Source organism: Danio rerio, chromosome 10 (assembly GCF_049306965.1).
Source record: "Danio rerio strain Tuebingen ecotype United States chromosome 10, GRCz12tu, whole genome shotgun sequence".
Taxonomy (NCBI): Eukaryota; Metazoa; Chordata; class Actinopteri; order Cypriniformes; family Danionidae; genus Danio; species Danio rerio.
In genome coordinates this window covers 41,361,345-41,382,676 of record NC_133185.1, presented here as the reverse complement: position 1 = coordinate 41,382,676, position 21,332 = coordinate 41,361,345, and the positions used below count along the sequence as shown (strand labels likewise).

General features: G+C 35.1%; 3 protein-coding genes across 5 annotated transcripts in view; 1 reads left to right on the top strand and 2 right to left on the bottom strand.

Annotated features, from left to right (window-relative positions):
* ubl3a (ubiquitin-like 3a) overlaps positions 1–10,505 on the top strand; it is a 43,132-nt gene extending 32,627 nt beyond the window's left edge. Inside the window, 3 exon segments of the mRNA NM_212686.2 lie at positions 1,519–1,605; positions 4,658–4,735; positions 8,950–10,505. Coding sequence (NP_997851.1) covers positions 1,519–1,605; positions 4,658–4,735; positions 8,950–9,002 — 218 coding nt within the window. The 3' untranslated portion in view covers positions 9,003–10,505.
* Positions 1–21,332, bottom strand: part of or30bv1 (odorant receptor, family 30, subfamily BV, member 1) — a 190,265-nt gene that overhangs the window by 7,651 nt on the left and 161,282 nt on the right. The gene's annotated exons all lie outside the window — the stretch shown is intronic.
* On the bottom strand, positions 16,685–18,625 carry or30bu1 (odorant receptor, family 30, subfamily BU, member 1). 2 transcript variants are annotated; one of them, XM_073914215.1, is made up of 2 exons: positions 18,473–18,625; positions 16,685–18,225 (listed from the first exon to the last, which is right to left on the bottom strand). In XM_073914215.1, exon 2 carries the CDS (start codon positions 18,222–18,224, stop codon positions 17,241–17,243), a length of 984 nt encoding a protein of 327 aa, XP_073770316.1. In that variant the 5' UTR covers position 18,225; positions 18,473–18,625; the 3' UTR covers positions 16,685–17,240.

The window sequence follows — 21,332 nt, the reverse complement described above, 5'->3', positions numbered from 1 at the left end:
ACACTTATTATAATGATAGTATGAAGCCGTCGAAGTGAAACAAATGCTCTGAAGCAATTCCTGATGAGGGATGAGCGTGATACGACACAAAAGTAGCAGAGCTTTCATTATGCCACAGATCTGTTTTATTATACTAAATACACTATAGGCTTCTGTTACAATACTGCTATGTGCAGTCTAATAAAACACAAGAAGATATCGATATTAAAACATCTTTGGTGTTTCCACGTTTTCTATAAAACCAAACTGAAAATCAAGGAAGTCATTAGCATGACCAAACTGGACACAGTTCATATCACTAGTGGGCTGTTTCCACTGAGTGCTATGATACCCTTTATCGCCATTTCCACTGTCAAAAAATACCAAAAAGTGAACCGTACCCCTTTTTGGGTACCCTTTCAAAGGGGTACCTAGCACAACAAAAGCGTACCAAAAGGCGGAGCAAGATGCGCAATGTAATGCTACATTTACAGAGAAGCATCACTGGCACATGTACAAGCTAGGTGAATGAAAACAAAGGAGCCGCCATTTTTAAAAACACAACCAAGACATTACATCGTAATAATATATACATATAATAATGAGCCATGGTCAACCCGAGCTCAAACAAACCTTGTCGCCATATCGATGACCAGAAACAAAGCCAAGAAGAACAAAATCTGCCATGTCCTGTTTTTGTTTGGCAAGGCAGTCTAAAAGTGCAAGCGGTTTCACGAGAGAGAGAGAGAGAGAGCTTATGCGCTTGCCGCATGTCTAAGTTTGAAATAACGAACTTGAGCTGATGATAATATTTTTGAAGTGCTTCTGACATCCAATCCTTTTAGAATCGGACAAACACGAGACTCAAGCATTAAATAAACAAAGGAGAAGCTGGAAAAAACAAAGGAGCAAATGATTCTTTCAGCAACCTAAAAGATAAACAAACAGCCCTGTTGAACTATTATCATCACCTTATGGATTATTATGAACCCGGAATGATGGAATAACTCTCTAACAGAGGTTACATCTGCTGGTGAAGATTAAAGAAACAGATGAGAGGTTACTGTGGGCTATATGTTACGTGCTTATGAACCCAAATAAGGACTAAATGTATGATGTGTGTAGTTTTTCTGTAATTGGTAACATATCAGAGACTGTACGGGTCTGGATGTGTTCATATATGTTGCATTTATTTATTTATTTTATATAACTGCAGACATTACATTAGGCTACTGATCTATCATTGATCTGCAGTTATAATCAAATCATGTTCATAGAAAGGTTAGTAATGACTGAGTACCGTACCACTCAGTGGAAACGGGCCATAGTTAAACTTGCTTACATTCTTTAAAGGACTTGGTATAACTTAAGTGCTTAAGTCAGCAAAACATATAACACCGTTTTAGTGGTTTTTGGATATTTTAATGATAAAGTCTGACATATTGTGCCTTTAATATTCAGTGTATACTGATTTCAGATACTCATAGATTTGTGTACAGCATAAACAACAATCTTTCTCATTCGTTCTGTCTTTAACAGACTGGGAGGAGGAACAAGTAAGCAGCCCGAACATCGTGCGTCTCATCTATCAGGGCCGATTCCTACACGGCAATGTGACGCTAGGAGGTGAGCCACACACCCCATGACCATTACTCATATCACATCACACACTCTCAGTTCTGTCATCAAATAAATCGCTGTGCCGCATGCATAATCATTTGTCTGAGAAAGAGCTACTTTTTCTCTGCCAGGTGGACTTTTGGGATTGATCCATTTTTGCAGTGCAGTTTGGTTCTTTCACAGTTGAATGTAAAACGCACCAGAAGCTCCTACATGTCACTGTTCTCCAGTTTTGAACAGAGTTAACTTCCTAAAACACGCATTATTCCATCAAATATTCACAAAATGCGGATGCAAGTTTGTCTTGGAGATTAAAGGGAAAAGAGTAAGAGCATGGAAGTAGGAAAGCAGTGGCGGACAGACCTGTCATCAGGGAGAGAAAACAGGGAGGAGAGGAAATTCTTTGGGCGTGAACAGGAAACATGTTTTTATTTGTTTGGCCATCTCTGCAGCAACAATAAACGAGAGAGGCTGAGAATGTGTGTGAGAAAGCACATGTCTATCTACCTATCTGTCTATCTAACTTTCTCTTAATATTCATCTTTCTGTCTGTCATCCATCCATCTTTTTTTACTTTTCATCCATGCATCCCTTAATTTTCATCTTTCTGTTTGCTATCCATTAATTTATTTTACTTTTCATCTTTCTGTCTTTTCTATAACTATACATCTATTCATTTTCATTTTTCTGTCTGTCGTCTATCCATCTGTCTATTTTACTTTCCATCAATCTATCTCTGTAATCTATTCATCTGTCTATTTTACCTTTTTTCTTTAATTTTCACTTTTCGTCTATCTATCCATCCATCCATCCATCCATCCATCCATCCATCCATCTATCTATCTATCTATCTATCTATCTATCCATCTATCTATCTATTTATCTATCTATCTATCTATCTATCTATCTATCTATCTATCCATCCATCCATCCATCCATCCATCCATCTCTTCATTTTCATCTTTCTGTCCGTTGTTTATCCATGTCTATTTTAACTTTTACTTATCTATCTATCTCTGTCATCTATTCATCTGTCTATTTTACCTTTTTTCTTTAATTTTCACTTTTCGTCTATCCATCCATCCATCCATCTATCTATCTATCTATCTATCTATCTATCTATCTATCTATCTATCTATCTATCTATCTATCTATCTATCTATCTATCTATCTATCTATCTATCTATCTATCTATCTATCCATCCATCCATCCATCCATCCATCCATCTCTTCATTTTCATCTTTCTGTCCGTTGTTTATCCATGTCTATTTTAACTTTTACTTATCTATCTATCTCTGTCATCTATTCATCTGTCTATTTTACCTTTTTTCTTTAATTTTCACTTTTCGTCTATCTATCTATCTATCTATCTATCTATCTATCTATCTATCTATCTATCTATCTATCTATCTATCTATCTATCTATCTATCCATCCATCCATCCATCCATCCATCCATCCATCCATCCATCTATCTATCTATCTATCTATCTATCTATCTATCTATCTATCTATCCATCTCTTCATTTTCATCTTTCTGTCCGTTGTTTATCCATGTCTATTTTACCTTTTACTTTTTATCTATCTATCTCTGTCACCTATTCATCTGTCTATTATAACTTTTTTCTATCTATCTATCTATCTATCTATCTATCTATCTATCTATCTATCTATCCATCCATCCATCCATCCATCCATCCATCCATCCAACCATCCATCCGTTTCCTTTAATTTAATTGCTAATAAGTTTACTACAGCCCGTGATAAGCAAATAAACACTTAGTTTATGTTGTGATATTTTCATTGTCAATTGTTTTAGTTTCTAGCTTAATAAAGAAAAAATAAACTCATGAGAATCATTTAAAAATGATTACATTTATATATTTATTAGCGAATTATATTATCTATTTTACATATTAGGTTACTAAAGCACAACAACAGCTTGTTTACGTTCATTAGATATAATGTAAATTAAGTTTTTAGTCGCGGAATTTAATAGCTCTTGCTTGAAGCCTGCGCATCTCTTACTCCGTTTTCCCGACTGAGTATAAAGGAGCGCAGAGTGCATTTCATCGAATACAGCTCTATGAAAGGTACAAGTCGCCTGCTTACACACACACACACACACACTTATCCAGGGGGAGTTGTACATAAAAAGAGGATTTGCATATTCTCATTCAGAATGAACTCGCAAATTTTGAACATTCAAAACTCATTGTACACTCATTTGCAAATGGTGTTTTGCATTTGTGAAATTTATTTTATGAATATGTATTTTTCTTTTGTGCACGTGAATTGTTCTGTGTGAATATAAATAAATATTTTACACACGTGAATTTGGTTTCATGCATGTGAATTTGGCTACGCATGTGTACATTGTGTCTTTTGCATGAAATACTATAGATACTAAACTCGCTCCATACTTTTTATCTATCTCCATTCATCCATCCATCCATCCATCCATCCATCAACTTTTAGTTAGAAAAGTCAGACAATGTTTTCTGGAGGTTGTTTCTTTCTAAATTTTTACCAAATATTAATCTAAAAAACATCCTCATAGTAACTCCTATAGGTTCATATTGTGCTTATGCTTATAATAACTCCTACAGTTTTTTATTGTATTTATAAAATAATAAATTGTGACTTGTGAAAAGGGTAAATAAATTGCAGATAGAAAGTTTTTCCAGTATGTTTTGTCTGGGTAAAACATGTCTGAGTAACTACGAGTGAATAAAAAACCCCAGCTTCTGATCTGAACAGCCGATGACGTGATGGTGTAGCGCAGGCAGGGTTTGCCAGAGAAGTGTCAGTTTGATAATGCACGCTGACACCTTCTCCATTCAGGAGAACCAAGGCGTGAAGGCAGAAGTCAGGAGAGCCTCAGAGTCAGTGACAGCTCTCAATAAGATACAGACTGAAATGATCCAGAGGTTTACATGTCATCCTCTGTCCTGCGTCTGTCTGCATCTCCTTGAAAAGTGACTCCGGTGTTGTTTATGTACAGCTGCATTAGTCTCTTGTGTGGTCATTCAGTCTTTTTTTTTCTCCTGTCTTCCAGTTTTAAAACTGCCTCTCGGAAAAACCACAGTGATGCATTTAGTTGCCAGAGAGACGCTGCCCGAGCCAAATTCCCAAGGTAACCGTACTGCCCTCTGTCTTTTCTGCACACGCCTCCTTCACTTTTTCACACGCTCCCTGATTCACTGCAGCCTTCACTTTCCTCAGAAATCACCAGCTGAGAGAATGGGGATCATTCCTGGCCTACAGCAATATTTTTAGGCAAAAAACTATGAATTGAAAGCTTGCTAGTTTGATTTTGCAATATTAACAACAATGAACAAAAGCTATTATGAGACAAAATGATGCTATTTTATTGATTTATAGTTCAGGTGAACAATGAATATGTAGGTATAATGCATATTTGGAGTCATTTATTATTTTTTTTTAGCATTTTCTGTTTTTCATTTTCTTGATGTTTTAGTTTTTTTTAATTTTACTTCTTTTATGCAAAATACACAAAAACTCTTTTAAGTAGTTAAAATGAATGCTGATTTGAATTCTATAATGCTAATTCTGTATTACTCCAGTAAATGTAAGTACAGCATTGGGACACATTATTTGGTAAGAGTGCCATATGCTGCATTGGTTTAATAAGTTCAATTGTTTTCTGATATCTACATAGTAGGTTTATGGCTTTGATAAATAAAAAAAAAAATCTAGAAATGGTTTTACAAGCTCATTTATTACTCCATAAAATCAGAAGGTCTATGATTGAACATGTATGGTTTGTGTCATGAATATTCGCTCATGCTGCTCTTACAGACACACACACTGCATGATGTACGCTGAGCACAGACAAATATAAACCCAATCAGAATAATGTTAACCTTTGCTCACCAAATCTGTTGTGGATAAAGGCTAAATTATAATTACATTTGACAAAAGAGAGTGATAGAGATGTATGGCGTTGTATTTTGAAGCTATAGTCAACGAAAACACAGCCAAGAATTATCAACCTCTGCATGAACAGGTTACATTTGAGCAGGGTGTTTGTTAAAACGCACGCACGCATCAAACTTCACAATAAACTCGATAAATTAACAATAGATGCAACTAAACACACCGTATGTCTCTACAGAGTGGAGATGAATAAATGTGTAATCTGTACATTTTGCATTTGATATTGAAGCATGTCTTTCATTGACCAGTAACACAATAAACAATTTGGCGCTTGCATTTTCAAAATAAAAGTCTCACATATATAGTAAGTAAAATATACGCTTAAAAATAACTAAGGGAGAAAATGTTGTTGTTTATCAAACACTGGTGTGCATATTAATGATCTCAGAGCTTGATGACATGGCTACCCATCCGGATAAACGACCCAAATTATTCACACATGCAAATGCAAAGGCCATGGGCCGTGAGTCTCGTCACAGTTTTGTTGTCTTTTGATTGGCCCGTTGTCCACCAGGGTTTAAGCTGCGGTCACACTGGAAACGCAGGGTCATGCGTCAAGTTTTGCAGGTTGCTGCGGTGCAAAGTTCAAAAGTGGTGAACTCTGACCTGCGAAATCGCATTGCTTAACTGCGTGACCAATCGAGGATCAAAACATGACCTCTCTGGACAGAAATTTAAAACATGAAGCAATCGCTCGCTTTTTAAAATGTCTAATAAGCTTGTTAATCCCGCCCCTTTTCGCAGCGCCGCACGATAGAATATCGCATGCTCAATCTCTAATGTGACCGCAGCTTTACACTTGTGGAATTTACATGAGAATGAGGAAACAGTGGTGTCTGAGGCTCACAGTATGCCCATTTCCACATACTGATCTTTTATTATTGTACCATGCCCTGGTATATCCAGATTTTCATTATAGGGCACCTTTAAGGCCTTCTAAATGAATGAAGTTTACATGTTTTTCTTTTACTTTGCCCACCATAACGTATGCATATTTTTTGTTGTTGAGCGTGTGAAAGATGCTTTTCGTGAAAAGAATAAAATATGCATCATACAAGCTAACATTATTATGTTGCCTACCTCTATAAAAGAATTCCTATGAAGCTTTAAAAAAATGCTTTCTGAGCACTAGATTCAAACACCCACACAGTCTTATTCCTAAACGACAGCAATTTGACTGTCTATTTAACCTTTGACAAGTCAGATCACAGCAAATCCTCAGACCCGTGTGCTGCTGCTGACTCACAGAGAGCAGGTGTCATTTATAGTTATGAACACCTCCAGTCTCTGATGATTTCAGCCACACAGTACCTTTATGGTATGAAAAGTCAAATGATCACAGACGTACAGAGAGCACAGTTTATAGATGTTATAAAGTTCACATATAAACATCATATGTAAACACTGATGACACTTTGTTTCTTGACACTTTTAATATTAAATCCACACTGATTCACTCAGTCATAAGTCACAAGTGAAGCCTTACAAGTGACTCATTGAATCATTTGTTTAATAGCTTTGTTGAAAAATGCAGATTCATTTAGTAATGTAAAAGTCTTTATAAGCGAGTCATTGAATCATTTGGTTAGACAGTTGTTCAGGAAAAGCAGATTCATCCAGTAATGCAATAATTAAGTATTCATGAGTTAATCATTTGTTAAATAATTTCTCCAGTTGTGAAGTATCTGTTTCATCTGATCTTTCATTTAACAAAATAACAGAATAAATATGTTTTACACAGACTGCACTAATTCACATTTTGACTTTTCAGCATCTTATTTTAAGAGTCATAATTTGTTGATTTGTTCATATATGCTGATTCATCTAGTAATGAGTGAATTTCTTTTTCTGAGTGAGTTATGACTCATTTGTTCAAGACAATGGTTCAGAAAAAGCAAAATCATCCAGTACAGTGAAGTGTTTAAGCGAGTCATTGAATCATTTGTTCACAAAAATAATAAAGTTATCTTGAGCATATGAGTGAGTAATCTATTCGTTAGTTTCATTCATCTTTGGCTTAGTCTCTATTTCAGAGGTCGCCACAGCGGAATGAACCTCCAACTATTCCGGCATATGTTTTACACGGTGCAAGCCAGTAGTGGGATTGGGAAACACCCATACACTACAGCCAATTTAGTTTATGCAATTCACCTATACCCCATGTCTGTGGACAGTGCTATAGACTGAGCCACCATGCCGCCTTCATTAATTCACTCATTTAAATATGATAAATTAACTGTACACAGACATACGCACTTACATCTTATTATAACAGTCAATATTTCATAGATTTCATTGATTTGTTCTATAATGAACAGATTCACCCTGTAGTTTTTATTAAACCAGTCATTAAATCATTTGTTGAAGTGACTTTTTTAAAATCAGTCATCTATTCAGAATTGTAGAAGAATTATCTTAATTTTGCGGCTGAAAGGGCATCCGCTGCGTAAAACATGTGCTGGAATAGTTGGCAGTTCATTCCGATGTGGCGACCAGTGATAAATAAGCAGGGTTTCTGCAGGTTTCACCAAGTCAAATTTAAGACTTTTTAAGACCAAGAACTAAATTTTGGACTTATATAGGGCTAGACAAGGATTTTTTTATGACCCAGCAGAAAAACAATATATCTATTATTTATATATATATTTTCATAAGAAGCAGATCTTGGTTTTATACATCAATTTTTGTTCAACATAACTTAAAAAAAATCTTTAAAAACGAAATGTATGGCTCAGACTACAGTTTTAATATTAGTTATGAATAGTTTTGCTAAATGTTTTCTTGAGATGTGTTGTTGGTGATTGGATGCGATTTGTATCGATTGGGCAGCTTTACATAAACAAAGGAAAATTAACACCGTTTAAAATGATTTAAGACATACAAGACGAGATTTCAGTCAATTAAAGAGACTAATCCGAAGGAAAGTTCATTCAATTTTTTTGGCTTAGTCCCTTTATTCATCAGAGATCACGGCAGAGGAATGAACCGCCGACTTATCAATATGTTTTACACAGCGGATACCCTTGCAGCTGCAACCCAATATTGGGAAACACCCATACACTTTCATTCACACACATACACTACAGCCGATTTAGTTTATTCATTTCCCCTATAGCGCATGTGTTTGGACTGTGGGGAAACCGGAGCACCCGGAGGAAATCAACATGGGGAGAACATGCAAACACCACACAGAAACGTCAACTGACCCAGATGGGACTCAAACCAGCAACCTTCTTGCGGTTTGGCGACAGTGCTACACCACTGAGCCACTATGTCACCCTCGGAATGAAAATGAATGATCTCAATTTCGAAAATAATATTTGCGCAGCTTCATTAGGGGTTGTGATTCAGTAATATTAAACACTGTTGATTTCTGTTTATTTATTTCAGGTCAGAGGAACCGGGAAAAGACTGGAGAGAGCAACTGTTGCGTGATCCTGTAAATATGTCCCTTCGTCCCTCTGAATGAGTGTGTCCCGTCACCCACCGCCCGAAGCTGCTTAAACAACTACTCACACCAGACTAGCAAGAGCAGGAGAGAAAAACACACACACACAAACACATACACACACGCAGATCTGAGATTCAAGCCAAAAGATGATCATCCAACCTGGAGAGCAGCATATAATAAAAGCGTCCCGCCTTCACACACACACACACACAAACACACACTATCTCTAACACCTTCAAGAACTCATTGAAACACACCTTTTCTAACACCTCCATGAACTCACTGAAACACACACACACAGCTTCTTCTGCCGGTTTGCACATGGAGGAGGCCCTTGTTGATCAGTTTTATTGCACATAGTAAACATGAATGATTCAGTGAGGATGAAGAGACTCCAGGCCCTCCATTTCTTCCTCTCAGGAGGGAAGAATGAATTTACACAGGGTCTGATGAACTTTTCACGTTTAACAGCGCAACCGCTGCAGAGGAGATGCATGAAATACTAGCACACGCTTCACCGGCGGACTGTTCTGGTGAAGTGCTAAGCAGTGTCTGTCCAGGAGAACAAGTATTGATGTGCCTGATGATGAACGCTCGAGAAATGTTTCTGGTTTGGACGGCCCTTTTTAATCCTGGAGATTGCTGAAACGTTGATTTGCAGGAGGGCGGATCTCCGGACGTCTGCTTGGAAAGTCTAAATAACACGTAATGAATAACTAATAACATTTGCGACTGTGTTTTGACAGTCATCCAGTGTTTTCTTTAGATTGATCGGAGCTGCTCTCTTTTTTAGGAAGGGTCCGACTATCCCTTTATTTCCCCCTCCCAAGCGTAGTTGGTGTAAATTAATGCTTGCGTTTGGAGCCAGAAGAAATCTGTGGAATGAAGTTTGGCTTGGTTTCTATTTCTCCCTACTTTTTAGATATATATAAATATAAAAATTGTTTGCACAAGACAGAAACGTGAGCTGTTTCATTTCTAAATCGGTGTAAATTTTTTTCTTTCCCCTTGTTTTTCCAAATGGGAACCGTATTGGAAGGTTACATACGTGTAGAGTATATTTAATATGAATCTTATAGAGAACATAACTATAGATTGTTGATATATATTGGTGTCTAGTGTATGATAGTTTTAAACAGTTAGCACATTAGCATTCGGAGCAGTGAGACGCTGACTATGTCATGTACTTTAACAGCAGCAACCCCCTCTCTAATGGTTGAAGAAATTACTGTACCGTGTTTTTGTTATCATCATTTTTTTTTAAATGTTCATAATTTGATATAATCTTCCTTTTCTTTGTATGTGGTCTTTGCTTTTCTGCTTTTTAACACCGCACTCGGTCTGAAAAATATTGGTCCTTATCAGGGTTTAAATCTGTACAGAGCTGAAGTTTTTAAAAAGATAATTGTAAATAAAACTAATGCTTCTCATTCTCTAAAATACAAATGGAAATACATCTATAAACTGAATAAAGAATCCAGATTATTCAAGTCAAGTGCTTGTGTTTGTCTTTGATACTTCTGACTGACAAACACACACACACACACACACACACACGCACACACACACACACACACACACACACACATACACACACACACACCAGCCACTTAACTATTTACACCTTAATAGTCTCACGCAGTTGATGTGAGTGATGTGAATCTTCCATTCCATCACATCCTAAAGAGGCCTATTAGATTGAGATCTGGTAACTGTGGAGGCCATTTGAGTACAGTGAACTCATTGCCATGTTCAAGAAACCAGTCTGAGGTGATTCATGCTTTACGACATGTTATCCTTCTGGAAGTAGCCTTTCGAAGACGAGTACAGTGTTGTCAGGTAGGCTGTGGTGTTGACACGATGCTCAATTGGTACTAATTGGTACAAAGTGTGCCAAGACAATATCCCCCACACCATTACATCACAAGCAGCCTGAACTGCTGATACTAGGCAGGATGGATCCATGTTTTCATGTTGTTGACACCAAATTCTGACCCTACCATCTGTCTTTGGACTTGTGGGGGGGAAACAGGAGCACCCGGAAGAAACCTATGCAATGCAAACTCCACACATAAATGCCAACTGACCCAGTCGAGGCTTGAACCAGCGACCTTCCTGTTGAGAGGGAACAGCGCTACCCACTATGCCGCCGTGCCGCCACTAAATGGTTTATTGAAGCATAAATATTCCATAGCCCCTTAATAATCTAGGTTAAATGAATAAATAAACCATATATGCACAATTACACATACACATGTGCTTTATATTTTAAATATTATATGGAGTTTAGCATGAATCAACTGCAAAAACAAATGGTTTATCCCCATGTACATTACGGTGCTGTTTCATTTATTAAAAAAAAAAAAAAAAAAAAAAAAAAAAAAAAAAGGCAACAATAACTCAAATAACCACTCATTATATATATATATATATATATATATATATATATATATATATATATATATATATATATATATATATATATAACTACTCGTTATATATATATATATATATATATATATATATATATATATATATATATATATATATATATATATATATAGAAACCATATTTAAGGGACTTACAGAACATGTTCTGACCCTACCATCTGAATGTCGCAGCAGAGATTGAGACCCATAAGACCAGGCAATGTTTTCCAATCTTCTATTGTCCAATTTTGGTGAGCCTGTGTGAATTGTAGCCTCAGTTTTCTGTTCTTAGCTGACAGGAGTGGCACCCAGTGTGGTCAAGGTTGGACATGTTACGTATTCAGATTCTGCAGAGCTCGGTTGTAACGAGTGGTTATTTGAGTTATTGTTGCCTTTCTATCAGCTTAACCAGTCAGGCCATTCTCCTCTGACCTCTGGCATCAACAAGGCATTTACCCCCACAGAACTGCCACTCACTGGATATTTTCTCTTTTTCAGACCATTCTCTGTAAACCCTAGAGATAATTGTGCGTGAAAATCCCAGTAGATCAGAAGTTTCTGAAATACTCAGACCAGCCTGTCTGACACCAACAACCATGCCACGTTCAAAGTCACTTAAATCACCTTTCTTTATTCTGATGCTCAGTTTGAACTGCAGCAGATCGTCTTCACCACGTCTACATGCCTAATTGCATAGAGTTGCTGTCATGTGATAGGCTGATTATAAATTTAACGAGCAGTTGGACAGGTGTACCTAATAAAGCGGCCAGTGTGTATAGTAATAAAATGAAGTTCACGGAATAAAAGAAAATGACATTTTCCTAAAACAATATTGGTCTATGAAATAAAAGGTGCCAAGTTTTTAGTTACTTTTATTGTAATTTTAGACAGCATAATAAGCAATGTTTTAACTGCAAAGGAGTTGGATAAAATAACAACAGATTTTCAGTGTCATAAAAACTTTGAATTTTGACCAATTATCACTATGTAAAAATTGAGTCTCTAAATGATAAAATTTAATAGAAAACTTGAATGAATTTTCATCTGACCTTAAAACAAAAGTTAACATTTTACTCCAATCAACACCTAATAAATCCAGTAAATAATAATAATAATTAAAAAAAGATTTTAACCGATGTCTTACATTTCAATTATAAAGAAATTAAAAGAAATAAGGAGCAAAAAACAAAAACTTGTTTATCAAAATAATACAAAAAAAAAAAGATAAAAAAAATGCAGCAACACAGTGTTCAATACTGATAATAAGTGCAGCATATTCGAACGATTTGTGGCACCAAAGTCTTGCTGACTTCAGCATTGTGTCACGAGAACAAATGACATTTGTGAAATATATTCAGATATAGTAATTTTTAACTGGTTTTGAACAGTGTTTTGATCAATTCAGCTTATAAATATTTGGCAGCTTAGATATGCAGAGAACAGTGCATTCCTGAAAGATGTGATATTTTAATCATGAACGTTAGCTGATCTTTTTCTTAATAAATCATCACATCACAACCAGCCCCATAGTTCCTGATGTCAAATACTTTTTACTGCGAGCTTTCTGCGCCACCTTGTGGAAGAAATCATAGTTACACACATATTATTCACATTCACACACAAACTGAATACAATCCAATAAAATGTTTATCATCAATATAAATACGTATGTATTATTGTTAATATTATTAATTGTAGTTTATTTTCGTGTACAAATATCTCAATTAAAAGATATGCATAAAACTAAATGAATTTTCGCCTTATTTAGTATGAACACATTTTCTTTGCCACCACAGCGCCCTCTAGTGGAACTGAAGCGGTCATACAGACATTCACTTTTTGAGGACTGAATTTTGATTTAATCACAATATCAAGAAATATATTTAGGTTAACACAACGCGATTCATAATACGATTTTATAATGTTTTAAATAAAGATAATAACATTTAATGATCTTTTTAATTAGCCTACAAGATTAACCATGGTAACTTTAGGTGGCCAAAATAGCCTTCCATGAGCTTACAGTAGTTATTAATCACACCTGCTTAATAATAACACTTTCTTTTTACGACATCCCTCACAGGTATAAAAAACGTGGGAGTCTATATAAAGAAACGGTTAAATCTGTATTTTGTTAGGTCTAACTATACATCACTATACTATCATAAACAAATAAATAATACAAATAAAATGAGTGTGTTGACCTATCAGCCTTCATAACTACTGAGAACCAAATTTCTTTTCGACTCAGTCCCTTTATTAATAAGGGGTCGCTACAGCAGAATGAACTGCCAACTTATCCAGCATATGTTTTAAACAGCGGATGCCCTTCCAGCTGCAACCCAGCACAGGGAAAGAACCAGATACATGTCAAATGTTATGTGGCCTTCACAAGTAGGCCTATAAAACAGAACAAATAAAAGGCCTTTGACAGCTCATTCAACACTACTTACTTCATTACTATGAGCATCAGCTAATACTGTATTACATTAATATTTTTTTGTCGCAGCTCTGCAGATTTTAGCTCCAACCACCTCCAACTGCTGCGGCCCTCCCGGGATAGAGTTTGAGACCCATGATTTAAACCTTTTTATAAATGAACGTTGTCCAAAATTGAAGAGCGAAATATTATTGGCTGCAATATTTACACATGCTGTCCATGTCACTGAAATGAAAACAATCTTGCTAACATTTATGTATAGGCACTAGAAAGGACTATCTTTGTAAGGTTTTCATAACAATAAATCCATTCCAGCATCCATACTGCACACACAAAAACAGTGATCTTGATTAATAATTTTCTAATTAAAATATAGCAAATGTTTTTGCTATCTGAATATTCCATAGCCCCTTAATAAATAAGGTAAAATTATTAAACAAATCATATATGTAAAATAATTACATATATACACATGCTTTATTTATTAAATATTACACAGAGTGCTCAGCATATATGAGTACACCCCTCATAAATCTCTCTTTTAAGTTCATATTTTTAATAGGAAGCAATACAATATTATATTTGTGCATGTACATTAGATTAGTCAGTACTGAAGGCAAATCTAGAGCTTATCTAACAAAGTAACTTATGATAAAAATCCAAAAACTAGTACACCCAAATTTATATATGTTAAAAAAAAATATTAAATACAAATAAATTTTTTTTACAAAAATTTAGTTGAAATTTTGAAGGTTTTTAATAATAATAATAATAATAATAATAAATAAATATATATATATATATATATATATATATATATATATATATATATATATATATATATATATATATATATAATTTATTTAATTTAATGTTTTTAAATATAATTGTTTTTGTATCTTATTATTTCTAAATGTTTGGTGACTAAAATATTATTATCATAAATATCTGTTTAATAAATCTGCTTTGTTAAATTCACCAAAATGCATTGCATATTTACTGAGAAATGGATAAAAATACTCATTTTCAAAATGGGCTGTACTTAATTATTAATTAAATGGTTTATACCCATGTACATTAGGGTGATGTCTCATTTATTAATTAAAAAAAAAATATATATATATACAAATAATATTTACAGGAACACAAGACACCCAATGCCACACAGTATAGTTACCAAATTAAATTTAAACCAACAAAATAATTTAAACCAACAATCATATAGAGAGATTGGAAGACACAAAATAGTAATTAATGCCCATTTCAAATCCTTATTTTGCCACTGGCTTTGCCACTACTCTTGTGGTTTGTTTTACTCATTTGTCAACAAAAGGTTAGTATTAGTATAGTAATACATTTAGTATTATAAATTATTATTTTTTCTGAGAATTTTGCTCTTTCTTTTTTAAAATGAAGATTTAGAGCTGCAATTTACTGTAAAAGGAGAATGGCCAAAGAAAGATGATCTTGTGTATCAAACCATTAACTGCAAGGCATTTCATGTGCTTAATACATATTTAAAAGGACTAAAATATATGATCATGGACACCAACACCAGTCTTTATTTGCAGGGGTATATTTTTGGCAATAGTCACAATTATCATTTTTTTATGCCAAAAATCATTAGAATATTAAGTAAAGCTTATGTTTCATGAAGATATTTTGATAATTTCGTACAGTAAATATATAAAATTACACTGTTTTTTAGTAATATATATTGCTAGGAACGTCATTTTAACCAGAGATGCCAAAAGTAGGGCCCACGTGCCAAAGTTAGCCCATAATAGCCTTCCATTTGGCCAACCATCCTATCTGAGAGGACCGTGAGTACGATGGAGAGGGTTCAGGTCAATGCCTTTAATACAGAGATATTCATTTCTAGTTTGGCGTAACCTGTTTTGTTGATTTTATTGCTGAGCTACAAGTTCAAGTTCATTTATTTATAAAGCACATTTAAAAGCAGTCACAAGACTGACCAACGTGTTGTACATAAGACAAAGTAAAAAAATAAAAAGACAGAATATAAAAGCATAGAAATAAGGCAAGAGAAATGTCTGTAAAAATGTAAAAAAAAATTAACAGTAGAACGAAATATTAAGATAATCTTAAAAAGCCAAGCTGAAAAGGTACGTTTTAAGAAGTCATTTAAAAATGGATAATGATGGAGCCATTCTAATCTCAGGGGGCAAGGTGTTCCACAGCAGAGGGCCTGCCACAGAGAAAGCTCTGTCCCCTCTACGCTTCAGCCTAGACTGTGGAACTGAAAGAAGATTCTGCTCACTTGACCTAAAAGATCTCACAGGAGTGTAAAGATGAAGCAGCTCTGAGAGATAGGATGGGGCTAGATTATGGAGGGATTTATAAACCAGTAAAAGCACTTTAAAATCAATTCACATCAATGCACAGGCAGCCAATGAAGGCCTCTTAGAAGAGGGGTAATGTGGTCATATGTTCTGCTATTACAAATAAATTGCTGAACTACAAAAAAAACAAACAAACAAACGTTAAAAGTTAAATGTTTCAATCAAATGAAAATGAATCTGGTTGTTTAAAATGTATATACTGTCACTCGACGGATGAAAGAAGACTATGCAAGCAAATCAAGGCAAAAACAGTGTAATTCTGTTATAAACTAGATTGTTTTGTTTTTACTGTAATTAGTTCATTATACAATGTAAAAAATACTGTATTAGGTAATATAAAGCAATGCTTTCTAGTCATTTTAAACATTATTAAATAAATTAGGAAGTTACCCATGGTAAATTGCCCCATCTATATTTACTTTCAGCCCACTAGCCTCAATCAAGTTTAGTTTTTGGCTCTTCATAAGAAAAGTTCGGGCACTCCTGATTAAGACAAATTTAAAGGGGATTTCGTTTTTTTGAACCCTTGGAAATTTTTAAATGTTTGTATCTTGACCAAATATTGTCCTGCACTAACAAACAGTACATCAACGGAAAGTTTATTTATTCAGCATTTAGATGATGTATAAATCTTAATTGCAATAAAGTGCTGATTTTGGGGTCCAGGGTTAAAAAAAAAAAGATAACACTTTATTTTGATGGTCCATTTGTGTAGTAGTAGACTGACAGTTAAATATCTGCTGATGCTCCTTCAACAGGCATTTAACTGACAATAAGAAACTTTGCACGTACATGTCAACTAACACTAGCCCCAACCTACTTATAATCTAATGAGAATTAACTGGCATGTAGATACAATGTAACTTACAGTAAATTCAACAAACAGCCCATCAAAATAAAGCGCAACCAAAAAAATTGCAAATAAAATGTGTAAATACAAAAGAACAGCGCATAAATCATTTAATGTATACGAGATGCATGTAAACACCAAGCAGACTTATTTAGAGACAGTTGTTGAGCTACTGATCATCCTTTTCCTCTTAGCACAGCATTTGAGAAAGAACAGTCTGATTTCTCTGATCCTGATGAAGTAAATGAAAGGGTTCATCAGTGGTGGAAGCAGACTGTAAAACATGACCAGTGCGATCTTCTCAGCTTTGTCCATCTGTGCATTCGGGACGTTAGAAGTGATGTAAACTGCAAAGCGTGGCACGTAATAGATGCTTATGATGGTGAGCTGTGTAGCACATGTAGAAAGGGCTTTCAGTCGGCCTTTTGCATTTGCTATTTGAAGCACAGAAACTAAGATACTTGCATAGGAAAATATAATGAAGGATAATGGAACGAGGAGCACAAACATCGCCACACCGAAGGCAATAAGGTTATAGAAGGATGCATCAGCACAGGCGAGCTGATTCATTGATAAAGAATCACAGAAGCAATGAGCAATCATGTTTGGCCCACAGAATGGCAGTTTCAGAGTTAAAGATAAACTAATTGATGGTGCAATCATTGCAGTGACCCATGAAAACCCTACTAACAGTCTCATAGTGCGGTTTGTCATTAAAACAGGGTATCTGAGTGGGTGACAGATCGCCAAATATCGATCTAAAGCCATGAGCATCATAATGAGAGAGTTCAACGTACCAAAATAGTGAATGAGCTGCCTTTGAAATAAACAAACATAGAAGGAAATAAAACCGTCATTAAACCAATAGCGAGAAATGACTTTCGGCAAAGCGACTGTGCAGAAGCAGATATCAGACACAGACAGACTCAGCATGATAATGTACATGGGCTTGTGGAGACTGCGCTCGATCACAAACAGAACCACAATGAGAGAGTTGCCGGTGATCACAGCGATGTAGATGCAGAATAAAAGCGCCGCTGTCAGGCTGTAGTATTTAGGCAGAAGTCCAGGAAAACCCATGATGAAAAACTCAGTTACAGTAGAGGCTGTGGTGTCGTTTGCCTGTGACATACTGAAACATACAGTCAACTGCAGATGACAAAAGAATTTGCTTGCTGAAATTGAGAATGATTTGCCAAAAACATTAACATGAGGTGAAGAAAATTCTCTTCAAAATGTTAAAAACACAGTTATTAATAAAATGATCACACAGAATTTTCAATTCAATTCTAAAACATGCACTTAATTATAAGTAAATATAATATTTAGTTACTAAATAGTATTAATTGTTCAAATCTGCAATTTTATCACATGGTTACCTTGCTTATTCTTCAGTACAAGAATATAAGAATAAGATAAGGATATTCCTGGCTCTGCGTGTCACGTCTCCCATATTAACTCTGTTTGTGACTTCATTATTTTATAGCTGCAGAATCAGTGTTAAAGCCTGTAGGGTCCATCACGTCATGAAGGATCATGCTTTGAATCACCTGGGCTCATGATTCTGGGCTGACCTTTGGGCTTTGGGACTAGGGAAGATCATTATGGGATAAAGTTTGGCTTGGGATCTGTTAAGTCATGGCTGCCCTATTCAAGATTTTACAAGCTGTCCGTTTACCTCACAGACCATTTAAACAATAACCATTGTGTTCAAAGACTTACACAGAAACTACATCAGGGAATACGCAGGAATCCTAAAGGTAATTTCAATAACATCTTAAAGACCTTCTCAGAATATTTTAAGACCTCATTGCCACTTCATGTTCTAATCAGTACTAAACCTTAAACTTAATAAATAGTTGTAGTTAAATAAATAAATTGAGCAAAACCATGCACCAGAACTAAGATAGGCTTGGAAGAAACAAAGCTTGAAAGAATAAATTATGCGGTTGTTCAGCGACAGGCTTCAGTCACTGTTAAACTCGTCTTTCTCCAACCAGGAGTATGCAAATGTTACATTTTCCCATCTGTCATGCCAATTCCCGCGTTTGTCGCAAATTATGTGACATCAACTGTACGGAGGAGCTTGGTCAGATACACCCCAGCCCAAACTAATGGCATGGATCGAGCACGCCGTTCTTAATATTAGGAGGGAAATATATATTTTAATGATATGCTTTAGCTTTTTTTTGGAGTCAAACACTTTGGACAACGCTTAAACAAAATTTAAGACCTCATAAAAATGCGATTAAGACTATAATATCTTTTAAGGGCCTTTATTTTCACATAATTGATTTTATCAACTTTTAATACTTTTTAAGACCCCGCGGACACCCAGCTAAAAACTAGTCTAACTATATACTAGCTTTGTCCTGATTTTTTTTTTACACACACAATATAAAGAGGATTACTACTGATGAAAACTATTGATGCTATGAATACAATAAGGTATCATGTTTACATTTGTGACTGACTAAACAAAACTAACAATGAACAATACATTTGAACACTATTCATTATTTTTTGTTAATGTTAGTTATTGAAAATTACCTTATTTTGGTGCCAAAGAATGCACATACTGTACACTGTGGTTATTGATTTCTAAATAGATGGTTGCTTTTAAAAGTGCAGAAATACTCTAGAATTTCATTTTTCCCCTCATTTAGAAGGGTCATGAACATTAATGAGCTCTGCTCTGTCAGTAGCATTCCATCCACCTACTTTTATGCGTATTTTGGATATGTGCATAAAAAAATTGGTTGATGGAAACGCTAGATGCGCATAAGTTTTAAAAATGTACAATAACAAAATGCGCACAACCGAGCAGGTTAAACGTTTTATTTGATACAAACAAATGCACATAAACTACAAAGGAAACACTTTTACCGAACAAATTCCAGTATGTGCATTTAAAAAAGTCATGTGATTTTGCTATATGAGATCATGTGATGATAAAAGTGTGTGTGAATGGATAAACCAGCAGGCTGAGCACACTGTAAAACATCTAAATTGTTGTTTTGGTCATTCTCAAACGCCTTGATCATTTCAGTATTAGAGTTATTATATTGTTAATGACATCCAAAACTGTCAAGAGTGCCTGTGCTCAGCGTCTCACACTTTCAAACGCCACCACACGATCATTGCGTGTCGGTGTTGTCTTCTAAGATGCAAGTCATTTATTAAATAAAGAAAAGATTCAAGCAGCTTCTCCTACCACAGCAAATTCAGTTTTTACTTTTGATACTTGGCGCCAGTTAATCAATTTCTGAAAGCCCGTTTGGCACCAACAACCATGCCACATTCAAAGTCACTTAGATATTTTTTTTCTATTCTGATGCTCGGTTTGAACTGCACCAGATCATCTTGACCATGTCTACGTGCCTAAATGCATTGAGTTGCTGCCATGTGATTGGCTGATTAGAAATTTGTGAATGAGCAGTTGGAGAGGTATACCTAATACAGTGACCGGTGAGTGAATATGCTACCGTCTGACTGTCTTTAATTCAATTAAATTCAAGTTTATTATGTATTGCTTTTCACAATAATAATTGTTTGAAATGAGCTTTACAAAAGGTGCATGCTATTATATTCAAAATCAAACAAAGTTAAGGTGTTGTGTATAGGGTGAACCCTGCAGCTATCAGGCATGTACATAGTTAATCTGCAGTTACGCAATAGCATGTCATTTTTTAAAGCAGTGCTATCTAAAATACTCTATTATTGCTTTGCTATACTCTTATAAAATGCATTTGCACATAAATTGCTCCATTTTTAAAAATAATAATTTATTCTGTCATTATAATCCGAGGTCAAATTCATATAAGAATTCCTAGGATTTACTGTACGTTTCTGTCCTTTATTTTACTTTTCAATCCTCGAGTCATCTAAGGTTAGACAGCAATCAAGCTCGTTCATCATGACTGTTTTGCGCCACCTTGTGGATACATTGAAAACTGCACACTGAAGCTTAATTGTTCAGGGCTGTTGATCAACAAGTTTTTTACTTTTTAAGTTTGTTTTAGAATTAAAATGAAACAAAAAGAATGGATTTAAAAATGTTTTAAGATGCTAAAAATGATGCTGAAATGATCTCTGCAGTTAGACAAGTTCACTATGGTCTCAAGGTTGCCAAAATGAAAGAGATGACAAGTGTCCACAGTTTCACTGCAGTATCAGTAAGGACAGCAAGAGAAACAGCTGTGTTCACAGAGCCTTGTAAATTGTAAATTTATTTAGAGC